Source organism: Equus quagga, chromosome 4 (assembly GCF_021613505.1).
Source record: "Equus quagga isolate Etosha38 chromosome 4, UCLA_HA_Equagga_1.0, whole genome shotgun sequence".
Classification (NCBI taxonomy): Eukaryota; Metazoa; Chordata; class Mammalia; order Perissodactyla; family Equidae; genus Equus; species Equus quagga.
In genome coordinates, this window is record NC_060270.1 from 78,781,753 (window position 1) to 78,807,229 (window position 25,477).

At 42.8% G+C, this 25,477-nt stretch overlaps 1 protein-coding gene across 5 annotated transcripts in view; it reads left to right on the plus strand.

The window, feature by feature from the left end:
* The window catches only part of MGAT5 (alpha-1,6-mannosylglycoprotein 6-beta-N-acetylglucosaminyltransferase), a 328,832-nt gene that overhangs the window by 178,249 nt on the left and 125,106 nt on the right, over nucleotides 1-25,477 (plus strand). For all 5 annotated transcript variants that reach the window (XM_046658448.1, XM_046658446.1, XM_046658445.1 and 2 more), the window contains 4 exons: nucleotides 5,622-5,698; nucleotides 6,756-6,845; nucleotides 22,023-22,094; nucleotides 23,770-23,931. In XM_046658448.1, coding sequence (XP_046514404.1) covers nucleotides 5,622-5,698; nucleotides 6,756-6,845; nucleotides 22,023-22,094; nucleotides 23,770-23,931 — 401 coding nt within the window. The remainder of the gene's footprint in view (nucleotides 1-5,621; nucleotides 5,699-6,755; nucleotides 6,846-22,022; nucleotides 22,095-23,769; nucleotides 23,932-25,477) is intronic.

The window sequence follows — 25,477 nt, forward strand, 5'->3', positions numbered from 1 at the left end:
CTCTCTCTCTCTCTCTCTCTCCCTCTCTCTCTCTCTCTCTCTCACACACACACACACACACACACACACACACACACACCCAGCCATTTCCTTCCCCTCCACATCCTCACTTTATCATTCTCGCCCAGGAGCATGTACTTGAGTTTCTTCCACATGGGACCACCTATAAGCATCAATAGAATCGGGATTAAGGCTGACACCTGACTGCCAGCCTCTTCTGCTTTGAGCCTCTCTTTGTAACCACATTTCTGGATCGCTTGTTGAACAGTGAGGAGTGGTTATCGTTAACTTTAAACAAGTTTGTAGTAGGTGAGTGTTTTATGATGCTGCATACTTGATAGTTGATGCTTTAAAAAACACGCCAGCATCTCCATGTATGTGTGTGGAAGTGGGCAGCTAAAAGATAAAAATATCCTTGTATGGTACCCAGTGGATGTTGTATTTGATTTGTAAATGCATCAGCACAATTAACATGTGACTCATCCAGATCATCTCTCACAGAACTGTAAGCCTCTCGTTTTAAATACCAATCAAGTATGACTATCACTAACTCACAGTGGGGATAGGCCACTTCTGCTCTCCTTGCATCAGAAATAGCTGCCCCTTCCTGCCTTTTTTCCTTTCATGGAGCACAAATTCCATCAGCTGTGTTTAGTGTGTAGTCTAGAACTTTCATTCTGGGTGAGGCTCTCGTACTCCCTTTCTTCTGGGGCACTTTCTCCTCTCTTCACTTCTCTGGAACTTGCACTCTTCATTCTTTTGTTACATTTGTTCATTCATTTGTTTAAAAGCATACTATGGAGTTGCCAGTGTGCCAGGTGCTGTGTTGGGCACCGTAGCCCTGAGGGCGGCTCTCCTGCGTTCCAGGACTGCTGTACTCGGATGGGGGCTCCGCTGACGTGCTCACTCTCTTGTAATGCCCCCCCCCCCCCCCACCGCGGTGAGCTGCTTGAGAGAATGGACCATATGATCCAAGGATACAGCTTTGACACTTCAGCACACCGCAAGCGGCAGGCTTTTGAGAGATGTTCAAAGTGACTGTGGGCTGAGTTTGGAGGTAGAGGCTGAGGATTTTAAAGTTTCTCCTTTCCAAATTGTAAGATGAGGTAACTGTCTTCCATTTTTGGGAGAAGGTGGTACGTATAAAATGTGATAGTGTATGTGACAGCATTTTAGAAAGGCAGGTGTAATACATCAAGGGAGATTATTCTCATCCACCTTCGTTTCCTGTGTCACCCTATTTCTATCCTCACTGTTCCTTTGAGACCATCTTTACCATAACTTCTGCCCTCACTCTCCCCCATTTTCCTTCCTTCCTCAGAGGCAGAGAAAAGCATTAGTAAAAAGAAAATGTCTGCCTGGTTCCATATCTTTGTCACTTCCAAATATATATTTAAAATACCATTGTCTCTGTCTATATGTGTCTCTCTCAATACGTGTATGTATATTAGGACTGTTGGGGAGAATCTGGCTCCACGCCTGACAGGGAAACCCCGCTGTGGGTGTGCTTCTGACATCTTTGGCCCCTTTTGCTCCTGCTGTAGGTGTGTTCTTCCTGAAACGTAAGCATTTTTGATAACAGGAAAAGTGTTTATTCTCTAAGATTAAATCCAATACTTGAGCACCTGCTGCACTGTGTGGGTATAGATGGCTGATGAAAAAAAAAGAATTTTCACACCGAGGTAGGTCATCTGCCTTTTGTGTAATACTTGGTTGACAGTTCCATAGATCAGTACAAAGGTGAAATTTTTTTTTTTTGATTAAGATTAGCCCTGAGCTAACTACTTCCAATCCTCCTCTTTTTGCTGAGGAAGACTGGCCCTGAGCTAACATCCATGCCCATTTTCCTCTACTTTATACATGAGATGCCTACCATAGCATGGCTTTTGCCAAGTGGTGCCATGTCCACACCCAGGATCCAAACCAGCGAACCCCGGCCGCCAAGAAGTGCAACGTGCGAACTTAACCACCGTGCCACCGAGCCGGCCCCCAAAGGTGAAATTTTTGGTGAAAAACGCAACATGGGCTGGTGTGTGAGAGTAAGAGATGAAACTGAATCCTAAATAGCAGTAAAATCTGAGTTTCTACTCAGCTTACATTAGCATCTTTTATTTCCTTGCCCTTTCACCGTTAGAAAAATCGAGATGCTGAAGAGCACGGGGTGAACAGCAGGGAGAACATTCTAGTAGCATATCGTGGCCGAATCCTGTCTTCTCCTTTTGAAGGGATCTGTGTACAGTGAGCTAAGTCTCCCCTGAAAAGCAGTAACGTTAATCAACTTTTTTGGCCTGAATTTTTGTTTTCTAACCTAACTTAGATTGGAGGCTCTTGCACCGGTAGGAAAGTCTTCTATAGTCACAAATGAATAAAAACATTATTTATTGAGTTTTTGATATTGTGGTGGAAGCAAAAGGGCAAGCTGTCCTCCGACAGGAGCTGAAACTCCTTCGGAGCTGTGCTCTGGTGGAGGGTGTTGCTCAGATTACTAGTGGTCGGATTCAAGGGGCAGCTCGGCCCCGCTCAGAAGTCTGGCACTTCCTTTTTGCTCCCTTTCATGGATCCCTCTGGCCCCAGAACCTCAAGCCATTAAACTAAACTTTTGTCTTTTCAAGTCCATCACTGTGTAGCTAAATAGAAAATTCATCATAAGATAACGGAATTGCAGTGGAAACCCCATTGGATTAGCTGACAAACTGCAGTTGGAGGAGGAGTAAAAACCTTGGCCTAGCGGGGTTTTCAGCTCAGTCTAGTGCTCCCTGAGCGAAGGGTCAGGCCCAGGCAGGCCGGTGGAAGATGCGTGTGTTTATTTGGTCAGATGGCACTTACTGAGTGTCTGGTGATGGAGCAGAAAGACATAACCTGTCCATAACATCCTCGCGTCCTAGGAGGGGAGATGGACAAATGTAAAGAAGATAGCGGGATTTTTCACAGCCGTGGGAGAGACATGAGCAGGAGGGCAGTACTAACTCCTAACTACATCCTCAGTTGGCGTGGGAAGGAAGGATTAGGACCGTTTCTTCTGGAGGCGCTGCTTGAGCCACGTCTTAAAGGAGGAGCGGCATTAACTGGGTGGAGAAGTTGCGGAGGGCAGAAGGGGTGAGAGGAAGGGCATTCCCAGCAGAGAACTGCTTGTAGGTGTCCTTAAAAAAAGTCCTTCCAACGCGTCTTTGCAGAAATGAGGGTCCTCTTTTTGGGACTCCTTTAGCATAGGAGACATGGGTTGGGCCTGTTTTTGTAAATAGACTTTTATTGGGACACAGCCGTGCACATTTGTCCTCCTATTGTCTGTGGCTGCCTTCCTGCTAATCCCAGAGTGAGTAGTTGCCACGGAGCCCGTGTGGGCTGCTGAACCTCAAATATTTACTCTCTGGTCCTTCACAGACAATGTTTGCTGACCCTTGGCATGACATATTTTTATTCCTTGAAACTCCTAATGAAGAGGACCCACACTGTCAGCAACCATGGTTTGCTTGCAGGCCTTCGCGGACCTGTTAGTTTATTTTACCACCCGGTGATTTCTCTTCACCCTGCACCATCACACCTCCAACGAGGTAGCCTCTGGTTTTGATAACTTCTGGCTCTGAACATCCTGACCCAATATGGTACCTGTATAGTGTGCGAAGACTGGGGGTGCATTTCCCCCTAACTGTCCTCTTAAATGCCTGATTACCCCAACCACTAGCTGTTTTAGACTCCGCTGAATTTCTTAGAACCTCTGCTACTGCTTATTTGCTTGGTAAATGTTGCCAAGCAAAATCAGAATTAAAAATAGGGATGGGAGGAGTAGTCATTGAACAGCATCTCTGTTCTTTGATGAGGCGGTCCATTTGTCAGTGGATTCAGGAGCTGGCTGTCTCCTTACAAGTGAGACAGAAGGAGAGCTTTAGGGAGACCCACCACCTCCAAGCCTGCATCTATTTCAAAAACACAGAGAATGCGTTTCCAGAAGCCGCTGTGCATTTGAAATACTGCTTTCCCGGATAGAGTGAGTGAAAGTTATGTGGAATTACGTAGCAGATGCCAACTTTTAAGCACTTCCTGTTGTCTGTGGTATGAGCTGTTGGGAGTGCCAGACCAGACTTTTTATGAATGTTGACTTATTTAATAAGAGCTGGATAAAATAGAGGTGCAATTATTCCGATTTTACAGATGGGAAAATAGAGGCTCCAGCAAGCTAAGTCCCTTCCTTGTTAACTACTTTTGCCTCCTACCTCTGATAAGGAGTATACTGATTTTATGCTCGGTTATCCTTAGCAAGTAGAATGCTGTTTGAAAACACCAAATCAAGCCCAGGAATTTCTGTTTCAGACTATCAAAAGAGCTGGTTTTCAGGGGACAGGTACAACTAAAATCCCCCTTAGCACTAACTTCTGTTTTAGCCCAGCAGCCACCAACATCGCTTAAATACCGCTGTCAAATGATACTGTATTTGGGATCTAATTTCTCATCAGTACTTTGTTTAGAAAACTGTTAGCAGTAAGTAATGGTGACATTTTCCAACTGTGTCTGGAAAATATAGTAGGTCCAAAGTGAGGAGCATGTAGGTTTAGGGTTGTCTTAGTTTCCAGCTAAAATGATTATTCCTAAACAAAAATCTGGTCATAACCATCTCCTTCTTAAAACCTTGTAGTGCTCCGCCATGCCCTGAGCATAAAGACCAAAGTCCTTATTATGGTGCTTGAGGCTTTTGTGGTTTGGGCCCTGCCTGCTTCTCCTGTCTGACCTCTCAGGACCTCTCCCTTCTTCATTCCAGGCAGGCGTGTCCCTGCGTTGGAACCACCTCAGTTCTGTAAACACCGTCTCTACCTCGTCCCTCGCCCTGGCTCACTCCTGCTTCGTCTTCACATCTCAGCTAAGATGTCCCTTGATCCAGAAAGCTGCCTTTGACCCTTTGAGACTGGGCTGGGTGGCCTTCCCCTGCCCTAACGTAATGTCTGTCACACTGTTTTTAAATTGTCTGTTGTCCACAACTAAACTAGAAGCTTCTTAAAGGCGTCCTTTTAGTTTTGACTCTAATTACAAGGAATAGGAATCCACTCGAGCTAGCTAACAGAAGGGGAGTTTATTGTGAGGCGCTAAGGAGATCTTCCTGAAAATTTTAGAACTGGGTCCAGAAGCAGCTGTACCTTGCAGATGTGTCTCGTGGCTCTCTGCTCACCAATTCTCTTCGCTTCTCTCTCTCCTGCTGGCTGCCTCAGCTCAAGCACAGGTCTTCATGAAGCTGCTCAGGACTTCAGTTTGTCTGCTGGCCTGGCATGGCCCCGCCAGCCCTGTGGACCCTCCTAATCTCTTGGCTTCATTTCCTCCTTCCTACTTGTTTGGTTTCTCACTTTCCCAACTGCAGGCTTCCAAGCAAGCATTCTGGCTGGCCTAGCTCACCCTTGCAAGCTGGGCCGCACATGTCATGGGTCTCTGGCCGTACTGTAGGTGGGCTGTCGTTGGGTCAGGTCCTCACTGCAGACCCATTGGACTTGTTTCCAGCTGCAGGGTTTCCATGGATCAGAGCATGGCTCCCAGGACTTCTCTTTTTGATTTCTCTCCTTGCCCCCTTGCTTGGAAGGATGTTAGGCTTGTGTTTCATAAACCTCATGATGTCTTTTGTTCTTTCTCATCCTTTTCAGATATCATTAATGGAGCTCAAGAAAAATGTGTATTGCCTCCTATGGATGGCTACCCCCACTGCGAGGGGAAAATCAAGGTAAGGCAGAAATGATGTGTACTCACCATCATCCTCAAACTGCACTGACACCTGCTTCCTCCCTCTCCCCTCTCCTTTCCTCCCTAGCAATACACATGGGCAGGCAAGTGAGCCCTTTCGGGGAGTCATTTAATGAGCGCCTCAGTCCTGCCAGTTTTGGGCTGTGGCTATGACAACCCTTCTCTGCTTATGCCGGCTCCATGGAGTTAGTCAACAATGCCTCTAACTCAAAGAGCCTGGGCCATTTCAGGCGCCTGCTGTGTCTTTGAAGCTGCCTTCTTGCTTTCCCAGCCTCCAGCAGGTGTTCCTTCAAGGACCAATGACAAGGGGTTGCCGTTATTTAGTGTCCAACTTCTCTCTCCCCCTATTCCCCAGGCCCCCACTATCAGGTCTCCAGATTGTGTCTTGAATGTCCCATTTGCATTGGTAATTGAGTACTCAGAGACACTTGGCCAATCTTTCACTCTTAACATTTAAAAAAAAAATCCTATTTATATGGTCTGCCCTTAGGGAGACCACTCCCCTGCTCATTAGTTTTCAGAGAAAAATTTCAGTTCAGATAGACATTTAGGATGGTGAGATCAAACCCCAGAAGCCTTTGCATGGTCTCCGTTTGGGACTCAGGCACACATTAGACTCCTGCACTCACTCATGTGGTCTGTTCCAGGCAGGCACTGTGCAGGGCCTGGGGGAACTAGTCCTCTGGGGAGGGGAGATTTCTGTGCAAAGGTCCCATTAGGCACTTGCTCTTAATAAAACTCTCCTAGCTGTTGCCTCTCTTGGCTTTATTGCCTGGTGTGTCCCATGGCCTCTCTCCACTCTAAGCACCTCTGCTGAGGCCCAGCTCGAGGCACTGTCTGCTTATGGATCATCCAGGACCTGAGCATCTGTTGTCTTGACCTCAGCTCAGTGATTCCATCATTCTGGTCTTTAGGCCACAGCTTGAGCCGTTCACCTATCCTCACTCTTCACGCCCACACCTTCTCTGCCAGCAGATGTGCAGGGCCCCCGAGAACAGGCTGCTCATAGATGTTCTTGCCTGGCTCTTGTGTTTCAGTGGATGAAAGATATGTGGCGCTCGGATCCCTGCTACGCAGAATACGGAGTGGATGGGTCCACCTGCTCTTTTTTTATTTACCTCAGTGAGGTGAGTAGCTGCTTGTGGCTTGGAGAGGTGGGGTGGAGGGGAGAGAGATGTATGTGGTTAGTCTGTCTTGTAACTGAGCCTGGAATTTGAAAAGCTTAACAACATGTATTGTTTTTACGTGAAGGACCTCCAGTTCCCTGCTTCATTACTCTCCCCTGCCTTCAAGTAGGATGACTTTTTTTTTTCCTTGAGGGAAAAACAGGCTGAGTTAGCTATTTACTTTTTCCCCCCAGTTTTTAAAAAATGTGGTAAAAGACACATAACATATAAAATTTGCCATCTAAACCATTGAGTGTATAGTTCATTGGCATTACGTGCATTCACATTGCTGTGCAACCATCAGTACCATCCGTCTCCGGAACTCTTCATCTTGTAAAACTGAGACTCTACCCCTATTCCACAGTAACTCCCCCTTCTCCCCTTCTCCCAGCTCCTGGCGACCACCCTTCTGCTTTCTGTCTCTGATTTTGACTGCTCTAAGTATTTATATAAGTGAAGCTCACAGTATTTGTCTTTTTGTAATCAGCTTTCACTTAGCATAATGTACTCCAGGTTCATCCATGTTGTAGCAGGTGTCAATTTCCTTCCTTTTTAAGGCTGAATAATACTCCATTGTATGGATAGACCACATTTTGCTTATCCATTGCTCTCTTGATGGACACTAGTGTTACTTTCACCTTTTATATGTTGTGAATAATGCTGCTATAAACATGGGTGTACACACAATTCTTTGAGACCCTGCTTTCAGTTCTTTTGGGTGGAGATACAGAAGTGGAATGGCTGAATCATGTGTTAATTATATTTGTAATTTTTTGAAGAACTACCAAACTTTTCGAAAGTGGTGGCAATATTTAACATTCCCACCAGTAGTGCACAAGGGTTCCAGTTTCTCCAAATCTTCATCACAATGCTTCTTTTTTTTCTACTTATTTATTTATTTTTATTGCAATAACTGTGGTTTATAACAGAATATAAATTTCAGGTATACATCATTGTATTTCGATTTTTGTGTAGGCCACAGCATGTTTACCACCCAAAGACTAATTACCATCTGTCACCATACACATGTGCCCTTTTACTCCTTTTACCCTCCCCCTCCTCCCTCTCTGCTTCCTCTCTGATAACCTCCAGTCTAACCTCTGTATCTTTGTGTTTGTTGTTGTTTTTATTTCCACATATGAGTGAAATCGTACAGTATTTGGCTTTCTCTGTCTGACTTATTTTGCTTAGCATAATACCCTCAAGGTCCATCTGTGTTATCACAAGTGGCAAGATTTCATCTTTTTTGTGGCTAAGTAGTATTCTTTTGGGTATGTATATGCCACATCTTCTTTATCCATTCATCTGTTGATGGGCACTTATCTTGTTTCCAAGTCTTGGCTATTGTGAATAAAGCCACAATGAACATACGGATGCAAATATCTTTTCAAATTAGTGTTTTCATATTCTTTGGATAAATACCCAGAAGTGGAATAGCTGGCTCATATGGTAGTTCTATTCTTAATTTTTAAGGTTTTATTTTTTTTCCTTTTTCTCCCCAAAGCCCCCCAGTACATAGCTGTATATTCTTCGTTGTGGGTGCTTCTAGTTGTGGCATGTGGGACGCTGCCTCAGCGTGGTTTGATGAGCAGTGCCATGTGCGAGCCCAGGGTTTGAACTAACGAAACACTGGGCCACCTGCAGCGGAGTGCGTGAACTTAACCACTCGGCCAGGAGGCCAGCCCCTCTATTCTTGAGTTTTTGAGGAGTCTCCCTACTGTTTTCCCTAGTGTCTGCACCAGTTTACATTCCCACAAGCAGTGTGTAAGGGTTCCCTGTTCTCTCTACAACCTCTCCAACACTTGTTATTTCTTGTCTTTTTAATCATAGCCATTCTGATGGATGTGAGGAGATACCTCACTGTAGTTTTGATTTGCATTTCCCTAATAATTAGTGATGTTGAACATCTTTGCATGTGCCTGTTGGCCATGTGTGTATCTTCTTTGGAAAAATGTCTTTTCAGATCTTTTGCCCGTTCTTTTAATTGAATTGTTTGTTTTTTTGTTGTTGAGTTGTATGAGTTCTTTATGTATTTTGGATATTAACCTCTTATGATTTGCAAATATCTTCTCCCAATTGTTAGGTTGTGTTTTCATTTTGTTAATCCAGTTTCCTTTGCTGTGCAGTTTTTTAGTTCGATGTATTCCCATTTGTTTATTTTTTGTTTTCCTTGCCTGGGGAGACATGGTATTCAAAAAGATACTGCTAAGACCCTTGTCAAAGAGTGTACTGCCTATATTTTCTTCTAGGATTTTTATGGTTTCAGGTCTTACATTCACATCTTTAATATATTTTGAGTTAATTTTTGTGTACAGTATAAGATAATGGTCTACTTTCATTCTTTTGCATGTGGCTGTCCAGTTTTCCCAATATTGTCTATTGAAGACACTGTCCTTTGTCCGTTGTATGTTCTTGGCTCCTTTGTTGGAAATGGACTGTCCGTAGAGGTGTGGATTTATTTCTCGGCCCTCAATTCTGTTCCATTGATCGGTGTGTGTTTTTCTGCCAGTACCATGCTGTTTTGATTACTATAGTTTTATGGTAGTATGTCTTGAAATCAGGGAGTGTGATACCTCCAGCTTTGTTCTTTTTTCTCAAGATTGCTTTGGCTAGTCGGGGTCTTTTGTTGTTCCATATAAATTTTAGGATTCTTTGTTCTATTTCCACGAAAAGTGTTGTTGGCACTTTGAGAGGGATTGCACTGAATCTGTAGATTGCTTTAGGAAGCATGGACATTTTCACCATGCCAGTTCTTCCAAACTGTGAGCACAGAATGTCTTTCCGTTTCTTTGGGTCTTCTTTGATTTCTTTCAACAATGTCTTTCACCTCTTTTGTTAAATTTATTCCTAAGTATTTTATTCTTTTTTTTGTGATCGTATTTTTTATTTCTCTTTCTGCTATTTCATTGTTAGTATGTGGAAATGCAACTGGTTTTTGTATGTTGATTTTTCCCTGAAACTTTACTGTTTTCATTTATTATTTCTAATAGGTTTTTGGTGGATTCTTTAGGGTTTTTTATAGATAAAATCATGTCAGCTGCAAATAGTGACAGTTTTATTCTTCGTTTTCAACTCGTATTAGTAGCCGTCCTAATGAGTGTAAGGTACTATCTCGCTGTGGTTTTGGTCTGCATTTCCCTAATGATTAGTGATGCTGAGCATCTTTTCATGTGCTTATTGGCTGAGTTAGCTACTTACTTACAGGCCGAGTTATTTCCTTTTACCTTTTTCTTTTTTATCTGAGCTTCCTTTTCATTTGTACCCTTGAATTTATAAAGCAGCTTTTGCGGGGGCGGGGGTGGGTGGGTTGCAGGCATTTTACGGACCACGTGGAATTTGTTGCAGGATTGAATGATCTTCACCTTTAGCAAAATCGCGGGGGAGGGGGGAAGTGGATGGGGTAGAGTTAAGCCTTTATCCAGGCCAAGCTACAGGGGAAGAATTGAAGAGGGAGTCAAGGCTCACTGGCTTCCCCCTCCACTCTTTATCGATGGTGGCAGCCCGAGTGGCTGGTGAAATGGGTACTGGCTAATTTCAGAGGATGTGCTCTTGTCTGCCATTTCTTTTGTATTCTCTCCCTTGGTTTTGTGTGTTGCTGCTGTTTATCCAATAGTTAATAACAGCTCCCTGGTGATGCTATGTGGAAAGGAGAGTGCCTCCAATTTGAGGCTAAATGAAATGCTTTTGCTGTAATTTTCCTTATGGGACTCAGATGCCTCTCTTCTCTGTGCTGTGAGGTGACAGGGATAGTTTTTTGGGATGGAAGCCAAACCAGTATTGCTATGGGGCATGTGGGACTGGATTCTGTGGGGTTCGTCCCTCTCTTTCACCCCTATATCTCTTTCCTCTGTAAGATCCAGTTTGACTTTTTTGTGTGTGTGACAGGGTTGCACCATGGCCGTCCCACGGCCATCATGGGAACCCTGAGAACTAATGGTGGTTTACCTACCTCTTGGAAATTAAAAGCATGGAGAGTTGGGTGTGCGATGCTCCTCATTAGCAGGCTGCTGGCAAATTGATTTTGCAGCATTTCTTTGAGTGTCTTTCTAGTTTGAGTGGCCTGTGGCCCCAACTTCTCATTTCTTTCTCCAGAGGAGTAAGGCCTGGGGCCCCAGGTGAGCCTTCACCCCAGTGAGAAGTCAGTTAGAAGCACCTTTCCTACCCTGAGGAAAAGGTTCCTTATTCAGTTTAATTTTCAAAAGTTTTCTTCCCCTTTCCATTTGATAGAATTTAGCCAGGATCCAACTGTGCTCCCTGATTGACAAGCTGAGCTAATTTCACGCCTTCCTGAGACTTAGCATGATGGGGTGGACTGCTGAGGTAAACGAAGAGGGTTTTACATTCCCACTGCAGCCTCGCTCTCCATCATCTGAGCCAGAGCTGGGAAGGTGTGGGAGAATGGTCCAGAGGGAAAGGGGCTGCGATTACCTGTGACCTGGTTCCCTGACTTTGAGAATGCCCGCTTGCCCCTACTGGCTGTGAAGGAAGGATGTAGCTCAGAGAAAGTGGGGTTCTGGTGAAGGTAAATTATGAGGAGTGTGGGACAGACTGGGCTGTATGAAGATGTGCTAGATCATATAGACTGAATATTGGAGCCTGTAACTATTGGAGATGTGGGATGGAGCTTCAGTAGCCTATTCTACTCTCTTCTTATGCAGGCGATCAGGCTTGTTTTTTTTGTTCAGCTGAATTAAGTTCAATGGGCACTCTTTGAACACCTATTCTATTCATTGATCGTCAGCCATTACTGAGAACTCATTTTCTTGGCACCATGCTATGTATTCATTATCTTAAGAGTCAGATGGGAGCAGAAGAGTGTATGCGGGTAATTGAGCTGGGAAGGGGTAGAGATAATTCCCCTGGGGAGAGATCTAGGAACTTCTTTTCCTAAGTTTTAATCTGAAAATAGCCTTGAAACTCTGGACTTTTAAAAAAAAAAAAATTCCATTTTATCATAGGTTATGAATAGGTACCCTATAAGAGTTAGAGGAGAATTTCACCAGCTTGGCTCCTTCAATAGGAAGTATGGCCCTAGGGCCTCACACTCAACTTCAGCTTCTCTTTCTGATGCTTTCTAAACTCTGTACTTTTGGAAAAGTTACTTACCCTCTCTGTGCCGTACCTTCTTCCTTTATAAAATAATAGTTTTGTATGTTTGTTTTTAAAGGCTCCTACCGTGAGGATTCCTGAGTGTTTATGGGAACATGCTCAGATTAGAACCTGGCAGATAGATGGCACTTAACTATAGAAGTATCAGTTATGTTTATTTTCTTTTTGTTTTTTTTGTTTTGGATACTTTTATAGTTTTTGATGTGGTCATTATTTGAGGACAGTTATGGGACGTCACTTAGCCTGGGACATTGTATGTTGGACCTTGATTCTGTTGTAGAATTATAATCAATTTCTGATTCTCATTCACCAGTCTGATTTAATTTTAGATCTCTTGACTTCTGGGTGTGTAGAAATTCAGCTGTTCCCTTTCAGTTCTTTTCTGTGGATACGACACTTCAGTTTACATTCAAATCGCGAGCTGGGCTTATGGAGCAGCAGTGCACTCCTCCCCTTGTTAATGTGAAATTATTAGAGATGTTTTCTAAAACCAGTTAATTCTGTTCTAGTATGTTTTAAATCTGCACAATGTTGGTCTGTGGCTTTATGGTGCTGTTGTCTTTTCTTTTTTCTCTTGCTTCCTTGAAACTTTCCTTCTTTCATTACTTCATTTACCCTGTAGCATATGCCAGGTTTCTCTTGCAGTTAGGACAATGATTGAGAGAGACATCTTCGGGGCCAGCCTGGTGGCGCAGCGGTTAAGTTCGCACGTTCCGCTTCTTGGCGGCCCGGGGTTCGCAGGTTCGGATCCCGGGTGTGGACATGGCACCGCTTGGCAAAAGCCATGCTGTGGTAGGCGCCCCACATATAAAGTAGAGGAAGATGGCCATGGATGTTAGCTCAGGGCCAATCTTCCTCAGCAACAAGAGGGAGATTGGCAGCAGTTAGCTCAGGGCTAATCTTCCTCCAAAAAAAAAAAATTATTAAAAAAAAAAGAGAGACATCTTCATTTGATTTGTTTACTTGATCAAAGATGTTCCAGTGACTTTTTTCTTAATCCTTATTGAAGAGCCATCTGCATTTGTTTCCATCAACATTTGACTTCAGAACTTTGAGAGATACAGAAAAGGACATGCAGTGAAATGTGTCTCGTGTAGTCAGTCCCCAGTTGAACTGAGGCGTATAGATTCAGACCAGTCTTAGGAGGTGGCACTCTTCCTTCATTTTCCTTTCCCCTGGTTGTCTCAGTGTGCCAGCCTCCACTGAATTATGGGATTATCAACTTCTACTTTTACCTTCACCAACTTGTAGCCTACAAATCTTTTTTGGTAAATCCCAGAAAGTAAAGCCATCAGTATTTCCCCTTGTATTATACTCGTGAATGGTTTTTGTGTGTCTGACACTGTACTAGGGACTGGAGGTGGTGAGAAAAGTTTAGTCATTGCCCTTGTTGGGTGGCAGACAGTAAGAGAAGAATGAAATGTTACTGAGCCCCACTGTATACCAGACACCTCACATGCACAACCTCATTTAAACCTCTCCCCAACTGTGAGAATAGAGACCTAAGTCATGGAACTCCCAGAGGTTCCGATGCTCAGTGCTTCTGCACTTTCCATGCTGCTGTCCCTTCCTGTCGAAGGAAAGCTGAACACAGGTCAGTGGTTTGTCGCCATTGACTTTGCATTCAGTTCTTATACTCAAATCCACTCGTGTTTGAAATATGGCTCTAATTCAGCTAGTTTTAGAATACTCACCATTTTGATATCGTACTCAAAAACAGAGACAGCACCATTATCCTGAAGAAATAACTCCTGAAGACCAGGTGATCAGCCATTCCAAGTGGTGGAGTGAAAGAATGATTCATTAGGCGGCCTTGCATTTCCAGACCATCGGGCAGTTCATTTTCTCTATCTGTTTTTGTGAGCCATGTAACTACTCCCGTTATAGAGACAAGGCCCTATAAAGTAATTACTCTGTCATTGTTCCAGGTGTATTAAGTTAGCCCTCTGCAGAGCATTTTACTGCCATCAGGTTCTATGAAGATGAGAATGAATTTCTTTACCCCTATTGATATTATGTTGATGATGCTGATATATTTGATACCCACACATTTTTTCGATTTATACAATTATTCTAGCAACTAGCAACCATCATACCCTTCTAGACTTCTTAGTTTGTTTCTGCTGTTTCTTTAAGCACGTCTGTTGCCATTGCAAGTATAGTTGCAGTGAAATAATCAAATTGCCCAGTAATTGATTGCTAGATCTCAGGATGTGTACACGCTGTTGCTTCAGCTGCCAATTTGGACTGGATGAGTGAGTGTGTGTACATGTGCGAGTGTGTGCGTGTGTATGCCTCCCTCATAAAGGAACAAAAGAAGCAATTTCATGCCTTAGTCTTCAATCTGTAGCTTATATTTCAAGAACAACAGATATAAAGGTCTTTGCCTCTTTCTGTTCTCCCTTGGCAATATGTAAAACTAATATTGGCTGAGCATGCTATTAACCTTGAGTTTAAATTCAGCGTACTTAATCCCTTGATTAATGCCAAGATTAATGCCCAACAGCAAAGGTTGAAAGCTTAAATGTTTGTGAATGTGAGCATGAAATGAAATCCTAATAACCAGTACAATGATTTGGATTTATGGGCTGTGTTTGCTGCTAAAGATAACTTGGAAGTGGTGTTGCACAGACTAATTTGTCAATTTGGGCAGCGATAAAGAATTGACTGTTTAGGTTGCAGGAGAAAGCTGAAGGAAAAACAGAACTAACATTTTGGGACGCGTCGGAATACTTCAAAAATATTACTAGACTGTTGCTGGAGAATGGCAACACACACCTTTTAAATGCTCAGCCGTTTGAAATAGGAAATTCTCTTTCTGTGAGATATTTCTTGGCAGTAAAGGTGGTAGCAGAGATTTATGACCATGTTTTCTTCACTTTTTGAGTTCAGCCTTTATTTGCATCTTCTCATCTCTGTTTTTGTTGCTCTTATTGCCTGAATTCTAAGACCTCCTAAGAAAAAGGATTTTTTTAAAAAAACAGTCCTGAGTTTATGGAACAGTATTTGTCACTCAGGCTAACTGATCTCCATTCTCTCTCCTCGACTTCTCCCCTCTCCCCAGTTCATTTTCTTGGTGACACCTCCTTTTTGTAAGTTTCACAAACCACAACATTTAGATTTACGTTTCTTGCTCTGGCCTCCACCCCACAAAAATTAGAAGGGTAAATGGCAGGGCTTGCCAAATCCCAAACCGGTACCTCTCTGCTCTCTGGAATATGTATGACAGACCGGGGCTTCAATGCAGTCATCTTCAATGTTTTGTTCTCATTATCACTTAGCATTATGTGCCTGGATCTACACTTCAGGCAAAAGTGTGCATTAACAGAAAAAGGAACTCTATCCCTGGCCTCTAGAATGTCACCCTGTATAAATTGGGTTACTTTGGCTCTGGAAGTGTCCTCCGTGTGGATGCAGACCTGATGGCCAGGTTCGCCACTGTGTAGTGTGCCGGGGCAGCGTGCCTAGTGGGAGTTGGAACAAGAAGCATCTCTGTGCGTTATCCTGTGGTTGGCTACAGAGGAATTCATTTGCTGTCTCTTCTACGTAAAGGAAAACTGACGTTTCTCCTCCTACAGCAATTTGGGGTGGATTTTTAATCTCTATGATGTCCTCTCGTTAGAACCCCACTGGTTTTGTGGCACACTGAAAATTTACTGCAGTTTCTCTTTAAGTTCTGCCCCTTCCCTAACATTCTGAGCAAAACCAGCGTGGATCGCCTCAGTCCTTGGCTCTCTCTTGCACACGGTCAGTTCTGTGCTTTCTGTTTGTAATATTCCTGCCTCTCGTGGTAGAGGGCAGCAGTACAGTATCATAGAAAACACTCGAAGCCCTGATTGCCTGTCTGCATCTACCTCCTGCCTGTGTGGCCTAGAGCATTCCCTGGAGTGTTCAGTCTGTTTCTGCTAACTAAGATCAAGGTAAATGCTGCCTTGCTAGCCTCAGTGTATTGTTGAAAGGTTCTAGTAAAAAGATGAAATGGATAACTGCCACATAAATGGAAGAATATCATTATTGTGAATATCGTTTGTGCTCAGTCATGTCTTTGATTAATTCACTTTTGAACAAATAATAATTGAGCACTGTGCACCAGGCACTGCTCTCGGGGCTGAGGAAAGAGCCCTGAACAGGCCAGTTGGAGTTTCTGTCCTCATGGAGCTTACATTCAGATGGGGCAGCAAACAAGAGCCAACCTAAAATATTTTCCACAAGTAGTGAGTGCACCAAGGAATAATGAAGTCGAGGAAGGATGTGGCCAGGTTAGTAGGTCAGAGAGAGCTGCTCCAAGGAGAAGCTGGAGTGTAGTGTGGAAGGAAGTCAGGGAGGGAGGCATGAACTCTCTTGCAAGAAGAGTGTGTCATGTGGAAAAAATAACCAATGCGGAAGCCCCAAGTGTAGGGTTACCAGGGAAAATACAGGATACCCAGTGCTATTTGAATTTCAGGTAAACAGTGATTTTTTGGTGAGGAAGATTTGCCCTGAGCTAATATCTGTGGCAGTCTTCCTCTATTTTTTCTGTGGGTTGCCACCATAGCATGCCCACTGATGAGTGGTGGAGGTCCACCCCCCGGGAACTGAACTGGGGCCACTGAAGCAGAGTGAGCTGAACTTAACCACTAGGCTACAGGGCTAGCCCAACAATGACTTTTTTTTAAAGTATAAGTATGTGATAAATACTGCCTAGGACACACCTATACTAAAAAAATATCATTGTTGATCTGAAATTCTAATTTAACTGGACCTCCTACCTCTCCCCACCCTAAACCTGGCAACCTTCTGAGTAGGAATGAGCTCAGCATGTAGGGCAGGGTGAGTGAAGTGGGCAGTGTAAAGGGTGAGGTCAGATTCTTTAGGATCTTGGTGTAAATTCTGGGTTTTATTGTGAGTGCAAGGAGAAGCCCCTGAGGAGTTTGAGCTCGTGTAGGATATGATCCAATTTGGGCTTTAAAACCATCACTCTTGCTCACAGAACAGATGGTTGGGCAAGAGTTGCAAGCAGGGAGTTGTCATTACTGTCATTGCCGTTACACTACTGCCACAGAGTAGGGCATAGGAAACCCTTTTGAAGGATTTTATAGAGAAGATTTAGGCAATAATACTCTAATATTGAAGACTAGACTCTGCTTATGGGACTGCAGAAACCAACGTCTGGTTTCTAGGGATGTTGCATAATGATTAAGCACAGGGCCCCTGGGTGGGGACAGACAGTGCTTCAGTCCTCAGCTATGGGTCCTGCCTGTGCAGTGTCTTCCTCTGGCGTGATAAACGGCCTTTCCCAGAGGATTATTTGAAGACCAAATGAGACAGTGTGTGTAAAGTGCTCATCCTAGTGCATGGCTCATAGTACGGTATAGCTTTCATTCTTATCCTCCTCCTTCCTGGCCCCGCCCCCAAGGCACAGCCATTTCTAACAAGCAATTTCACAAAATATCAGTCAGCTCAGGTGTTTGATGCAGAGGACTAGTCTAGATAGCTGAACCACTTTCATGTGTAGACATCTTTTACCATTTGCGCTTCCTCTTTGAAACTTTGGAAAGGGGAGTGGGCGGGGGTCAGAGTGGGGTAGAGAAGTCTTTTTTTTTTTAAAGCATATCCCTTAATGAGTAACTTTTTGTGATATGTCATCAGTATAACAAATATCTGTGTCTGTATATATGTGTGTATATGTATATATGTATGTATAAGCATTGTATCAAGTGAATAGATAGCTATAGTCAACTGTGTTGTTTTGAAATGTAACCAACTAACCTGACAGGATGATGTAAAATTATCTTTTTCAATCTTTCAGCGCAATATAATTTTTAAGAGGTCACCTGGTCCTTTTGTAGATGAGAAAACCTGAAAGCCACATGGGTGTGAAGTTATATGCCTAGTTGTGTATACAGTTGGGCCTAGAATCCATTTTCAGTCCTCTTTCCCCCCTCAACAGCTCTCTTGTCCTTCACTAAACTTGGCCTTTAAGGTGGCTCTGACATGTCCTGGTCAGGGAAGCGGCAGACCTCATGTCACTCAGCCCTGCTGCTCTCTGTGAGCTTATCTTGGCAAGTCCTCAACCCCTGTAGGACATGACTCCTCACCTGTGACCTGGCAGCGGTACCCATGTCATCGGGCACTCCAGAGGGTTAAGGGATAGAATGCATGCAAGCTCATTTGTTTTTTCCCAGAGCCCTTGCCATACTGTAAACCTTCAGTAAATGAGTGTATGCTTATATAATGTAACTCCTTTAAAAATTATTCTGTTAATAAATGTTCATTGTAAAAAAAATGATAATGTGCAGATTAGCATACAAACTATAGGAAAGAACCCATAACGTCATCATCCAGAAATAATCTCAGACTTTTCTTAATGCATTTTTCTCATTTAGTTTTGATTGTGCTTACTGTCTGAAAAATACGGCATGAAATTCTATATGTCAGTGATCCATTAGAGAAAAACACTTCACATTAATCGCGAGAGAAGAGGCCATAACCAAGCCCGATTGTTATTCTTGCAAAAGAACAGAGTGTTGCTACAAAGAGTTATGCCTAAATCCATGCATATATATGTTGAATCTCCTACTAGTTTCTGCAGAAATTTTATTACTTCTTTTTCCCCTTTCAATTCCAACTTGAGATGTATTTGTTATCTACCTGCAGTTTTTTTTTTCTTAAATATAATGAACTGTCCATCCTGTGGACCTGGAAGGTAAGTGTGACCTGGTTGAGCTCTGTTGAGGGACTTTGCTTTGATTCACGCTGCACATGATTAAGCTGCAAAACCTTCTCAGGTCAAAGGAGTTTAAATAAATCATTGGGAGGAGGGATGTCAAAAATCAAATTGGTTAATTTCATATCTCCTCCTTCAAGAAAAGTGATTTATAGGGCCCTCTCTGTGGAATATGCATTAATGTTCCAAAGATCTGACTTGGCTGGTCTTTTTCTGCTTTTGCTGCCTCTTCATTTTGTGGCCTGAGGCTAGTGCACTAAAAAGATTAGCTCCTATCGAAAAAGTTTTACCTTCACATGGGAGGCGGTTAGAGTATTAGTTCTGCTCCTCTGATTGTTGTGTGCGTGTTGCCGTGATCTCAGACGGTGTTCAGTTCTTAGACTTACTGTGCTGGTTTGTGAGCTGTTTTAAGGCTGTCCAGCCCCTTCCCTGGCACAGGGCTTGCTGCAGGTCTTGCCAGCTCACAGACGTCGGGCAGGGCGGACAGTGGGAGGGTCCAGTGCCACAGCCATGCGTGCCTGCTCTCAAGGCAAATACAGAATCCTGTCTAAGAGAGGCCCCCAGGGGCCACAGTTGGGAAAGTGTGGCCAAGACAGTGGGCAAAGGAAGGTGACCACAGGCAGACGTAGGGCACTAGGGTTCTGAGAGGCAGGAGAAGAAGAGTGGTAAGAATGATTTGAAATAGAGCTTCCAGATCAGAACGTGGTGGCCTCATTCTGGGGTCCGCCTGTCTCGGTAGGGTGCTGGCCTGGGGGGTTAAACTCGGTCAAGGAGCCTGGGTGGATGAGACAGAAAACAAAGTTGGGGCTTAGGAGGTTGAGTTATTAGCCTTGAGCAAGATTTTCCCTGAGTGTTATTAATGACGCTCTTATTTAGGAAAATGTCGCTCATTTGAGAGCTGTTTGTTTCGGCACTTGGCGCTGTTGCCAGTGCTGGCTCCCTTCCAATCCTGGTAATCCTCTGAGGTTTCCGAAAGAAAAAGAAATGTTTTTGTTTTTCCTTCTCCCCATGGAGGAATTGGTTTATGTATAATTTAATTATTTTGTTATCCTATGACTGTGCACAAGAACAACCACCTTAAAAACCCACCATCCCCTTTCTGTGTCAGGATGTTCCTAATTGGTTTTTCCTCCATTACGACTGAATATGTCATGGTAAGATTTCTTGCTAAAACTAAAATAGACTGACAATATTTTCCATACTTCAAGGATGCCCTTGAAGACTTGCCAGGTATTATCCAGTGATTTAGAGTAACAAAAACTGAGATAAATGATCAGTTTCAAAGAGGAATTAAAGTCTTGCCTATTCTGTAGGGCAGTCGTATTTTAGAAGGTCACCTTGGACCGTATTTTCATTACAGGGGGTTTTGGAAGGTGCTTCTTAGAGTGGCGGAGCGAGGAGGGAATGTACTGTCCTTTGTCAATAGCTGGTCTTACTCACGTCTCTCCTCGTGGTTGATTTTCTTTATTCACAGTCTTGTTTCCTCTTTCTCTGTCATGCTGTTTTTGGGGAATTTTTTATCCTGACGTGTTGGTGTGTAAATTTAGTTAGTTATTCAGTGTGAGGTTGACTTCAAACCTGTACACTGCTTGCTCATCCTCATCCTTTTCGTGTGGGGTTGAAGGTCTCACAGTCAGGTCCGCAGTCCCTTTGAGGCCTTCGTGTTATAAATAAGCTTTTTAGCAATGTTTTATTGAGTCTATTTACAAAAATTTAATTTGAATTAAATAATTCAGTCGAGTGTAAGAATACAAAGAACAGATGTGCGCAGTGGTGCTGGGAGCAGCTGAGGCTTCATCCACTCACAGCCTTCTTTTCTACTGGTTTCCCCTCATTTTTTGATTTGTGGAACTCCAGATATTGCCTTTCATGGTGATATCGCTGTAAGGTCTCAGTAATTAGACTTGAGCATCCAAGGCAAGTTAGTATTTTCTTTTTTTATGAGTAAAACTCATTTCAACTCTCCTTCTGGGGAGCTCTTTGGAGTCCCTGAAGTCATTCACAAATATGGTGAAATCTAATTTCACTCCACAGGAAGAAAACGGGAATATCGCACTTTTCCTGACCAGGGATCCCACCCTCCTGCAAGCTTTGCTGACTGCTTTCAGATCACTGCAGTGGCGGAGGGTTTTATGCAAACCACTCAATTATTTTTGGTCATGGTAAAAATCACCTTGCATCAAGAGTCATTTCTAAATTAGTGAAACTGCTGTGTGTGTTTGAGAACTCATCCAGAGCAGGAGGGCAAAGACCATCTTGTCTGACTCTGCGTTATTGACCCCAAGGCTATGGTCTCACACACGCTCCTGCCGTCTCAGTGACCCTCCGTGGACATTCCCCACCCTCTTGCTCTGTTCATTTTTACAGGTCCACCTGGCCGTAGAAAGATTATTTCCAATGGCTGTTTATTAGCCATCTTTAATAGTCTCATTATATATTAGCAAGTGAGTGACACGCTATCTTGGAATTGTGTGATTAGTTTGAACAAAGAGGCCAGACATCAATATTATTCAATGCATTTTTCATCTTTCCTTTACTAGAAATTTTGGATTTGCCTAATTTCCTTGGGTAACCTTTGTTCGAAGTAATTCCTATAAAATCTGCTGCCTTTCTTTTTTTCTTTCCTCCTCCCCCTGACTCTCTATAGTTCATCGACAGAACAATCCATCTTCCAGAATGGCTCTCACAAGATCACGGAGGGTTTTTTTTTCCCTTTTTCCTTTCATCTCTTTCTCCGATAGGTTTTACCATCTTATTCCTTGAGATAGTGTGAAGTGAACAGCGAGAAAATGAGGGAGAGCCTTGATCAATTGGCCTTAAACTATCAGCCGCGTTCCTAATTCCGAGATGAGTGATTCAGTTCTGTGGCTTGAATGCCATGCTGTTTCCTTTCCAGACGTGCCACAGCAGGTAATGAAGCGTACCTGTCCTGGTCCTGAGTCTCAGAGAGGCACCTTTACATTCTCAGTCCCCTGCGGCAGTGTTCAAAGTCTTTCACCTTTCTGCCGTGAGACCTGCCTCTCCTTCTGGTATAAAAATGTGAGGATTAAATGATTCAGGAGTCACTCGCTGTAAAGCACTGTAGAGGACAGATGTATAATCATATGCTCCTTGGGACCTTTGCTGATTATTCTTTCATCTGAAAGGACATCTGTCTCTGGATTGCTGGCTAACAGTGTGTGGGGGTCTGACTAAAAATAATCATAACCTACTTAAGTAAAGAGTGTATTGTGAGCCAGACACTGTGCTCAGTGCGTTGTGCACACGTTAGTTCATTTACAGATGAACCAGTAGACTTAGTGTCTCTGATTTATGTTTTTCAGGTTGAAAATTGGTGTCCTCATTTACCTTGGAGAGCAAAAAATCCCGTCGAAGAAGCTGATTACTATTCAGTGGTAAGTGATTTTGGAAACCTCTTTCTAGGCTTGTGATTTGGGTCTGATGCCAAGTGATACATGTGGAGTCTTCTGGAAATGCTAGCTGTAATCTGAAATGGTGGTAAACGGAAGAACTTCTGTCCCCAGTCCTTTGGAAATGTGGGTGACCAAATCAGTCAACCACTTAGCATGTATTTATTTATTCAGCAGTTCTCTGAGAGTTCTCAAGTCATCAGCTGCTGATATGAGTAAGACCTGGTGCTTGATGTGGAGGTGCTCAGTGATCTAATGAGGGTGATGGTTGTAAGTAATGACCATACCTGTGTCAACACTGGAACACAGGCCTGTGGAAATTAATGAGGAGCTGGTGATCTCAGCCTGCAGGGGTTAGGAGAAATTGCAAAGAGAAGCTGGCACTGGAGCTGAATTTAAAATGATGAGTGAATTCATACTAGGTCAAGGAGAGAAAGATGTCTCTGATGTGAGGGGGAAAGGTGTATGTGCAAGAGCTTGACATTTTCAGAGAGTAGAGCATGATTCAGTGGTCAAGGCCATTGGGGTTTGGATCAGCTGAGGTGAAGATGAAATTGGAAAGGTAGGTAGGGGACTGTGAAAGGCTTTGTATGCCACATTAAAAGCTTAAGTCTTCATTCTTTAGACCAGGGATCGGCAAGCTTTTTCTGTAAAAGGCCAGATAGTAAATATTTTCATCTTTCCAAGCTGTAAGTTCTCTGTCACGATTACTTAATTCCGACCTTGTAACACAGAAGGCAGCCATAGACAATACATAAATGAATGGGTGTGGCTTTGTTCTCATCCAAGCTTGTGTACAAAAACAGGCAGCAAGGAGGATTTGGCCCAAGAGCCATAGTTTGCTGACCTTTCTTAGATCATGGGAATCTTGGGAAATGGATGACTCAAGGCGGAGCACGATCGGATGAGAATTCAGGGTGAACTGTGGTGACTGCCAAAAGATGGATTCAGCACGTTTTAGATGTTATATGAAATAAATACTCGTGTTGGTATTTTTCTTTGTTATTTCAGTCACTGGTTGTATCCAGCTATATTACAAAAATGTTCTTCCTGACTTTTAAATTATTCTGCCTTGAATTTTAAATTTTATTCAGTTCTGGTAGGAAAATGTTATTCCTGGCTTTTACATTCCCTAGAAAATAATGAACTTTTGTTGGTTTGGACGGGGACCAAACTCGAAGAGGAGCATTTATTTTCCTACTTAACTTTGTAGATAGAATGAGGCTTTTTGGCAACCTACGCAATACCAGGTAGTTTGTTAAGAGTTGACTTCAGTTTTCCCAAGACTCCGCTGCCCTGAAGTAGATTGAAGTGGCCAGTAAATTGGGGTGCAGAGAATTTCAAGGTACATCAAGCATACTCTTGTAAAAAAAAAAAAAAATGCATTTTAACATAGCTCACAGCTTTGCAATGACTGTGCTGCCTTTCTCAATTTCTAATTTTTTAATGATGTGCCTTATAGGAGATCAGCAGTTGGGGCCTTTTCTTCCGTTTGCAATCCTGGGACTGTAACGTAAAACTGAGCAGCAGACAAGACTCACTTTGAAGCCCTGTATTTAATTGACTATCTCTTTCAAGTTTTGAAATGTCACATCGTGAAGACCATTATGCTTTCTGCCTTTTTATCTTCAATTCATTTTTGTTAACTTTCTGTTTCTAGGCGAAAATTCGTAAGGATTTTAATCTTCTCTACAGTATGATGAAAAAGCATGAAGAATTCCGGTGGATGAGACTGCGGATCCGGCGAATGGCTGATGCCTGGATCCAAGCAATCAAGTCCCTGGCAGGGAAGCAGAATCTTGCGACGAGAAAGCGGAAAAAAGTGGGTTTCTAATTAATTCAGTTCGGTTAGATGCCAGTTTTCTTTGAAGATTTGATTTTGCTTGGAAACAAGACTAAGAGAAATGTCATGTCTCAAATGATATTCCCTCAGGGTGAATCTGTTCAGTCTCTTGTACAGCCATTTTTGGGTTTTTCCTTTCCCCAGTTACAAACATCTTAACTTAGCAGGGACCAGCACACATGTTTCTTGGGGGAAGCCAAGCAGAATATCTGCCTGTAAAGATTTTCCTTTGAACCATCTGACTGTCACTCTCAGTGGTGTCAGGAAACTTAATCTTCTTTTCTTTACCTGAATAAAACCTTTGAGAACTTCCTGGTACCTCACTGTGATAATTTCATGTTTTTGGTATTTGCCAATTCTGGGCTTTGGGCCACTGGAGAGTTCCATTGCTGCTCTGTTCGGTTGGTGCTTTTGCTTATGTTCTGAGAGAGAGATACTATAAATTAAACTTGAGCCCGTTTGTTTCAAGTTCATGAGGAAATGCTTGGTTAGAAACCTCTAGAATATCCCTGAGCGTGGAAGTTCTTATACCCTGTTAGTTAGAGATTAGCTGGCCATGGGTTTAGCTTAACTATTCTGATGATGAACAACTGAGCAAAGTAAACAATCTGTTCCTGTATCTAAAAATAGATTAAAAATGAGTCTGGTAGTCCTAATTCAACTAGTTTGATATCCTCAAACAAGAAAATACAAATACACTGGCAAAACCCCAAATCACAGTTGATGGATCAGTTTTACTTAGATGCCTGGAGTTTATGAGACAGCAGGACTCAACGTCCTGGCACCCTGCGGTCCTCTAGGGAAGAATATGTGGTCTGAGATGTAGGTGGATTGTAAAAAGAAATGAAGAGCATTTCTATGTAATACTGTGGAGTAACGTCCAGGATGTCTTGGTCGGTGAAGAAATGTTAGGTGGAGAATTGTGAAATTTATTTTTAAGGGGAGAGAGAATTGATCTATCTATATATACATGTATATGTACAGATATACATATATACACACATATATAGCATGTATATAGTATACATATATGCTTCTTGCTTGTTTTTTTTTAAATGGGGTGATAAGCCATAAAATTAAAAATAAAGGAGATGGATGGTGGTGATGGTTGCACGACAATGTGAATGTACTTAATGCCGCTGAACTGCATACTTAAAAATGGTTAATAAGGTAAATTTTGTGTTAAGTGTATTTTACCACAATAAAAAAAAAAAGGTCAAATAAGGTACAGGAGGGAATAGTATAGAGGCAAGGGGTATAGAAACTAGATTTCTCTGAATATATCTGTCTTTGTAGGTTTGATACTGGAATCATTTTACATAAGTGTAAAAGAAAATTTAATTACCAAAAAAAAAGCAATACCTAAAAATCACAAGGAATAGGAAACACATGAACCAACCACATATTCGGTTTTATGCATCTTTCAATACCATTTCTGCTAAATGGTATAAGAGGTTCTTGGAAAAATGGCTGATTAAGGTCTGAGACAGAAGTTGTACATGATGAGCTTGGAACATCTTGTCAT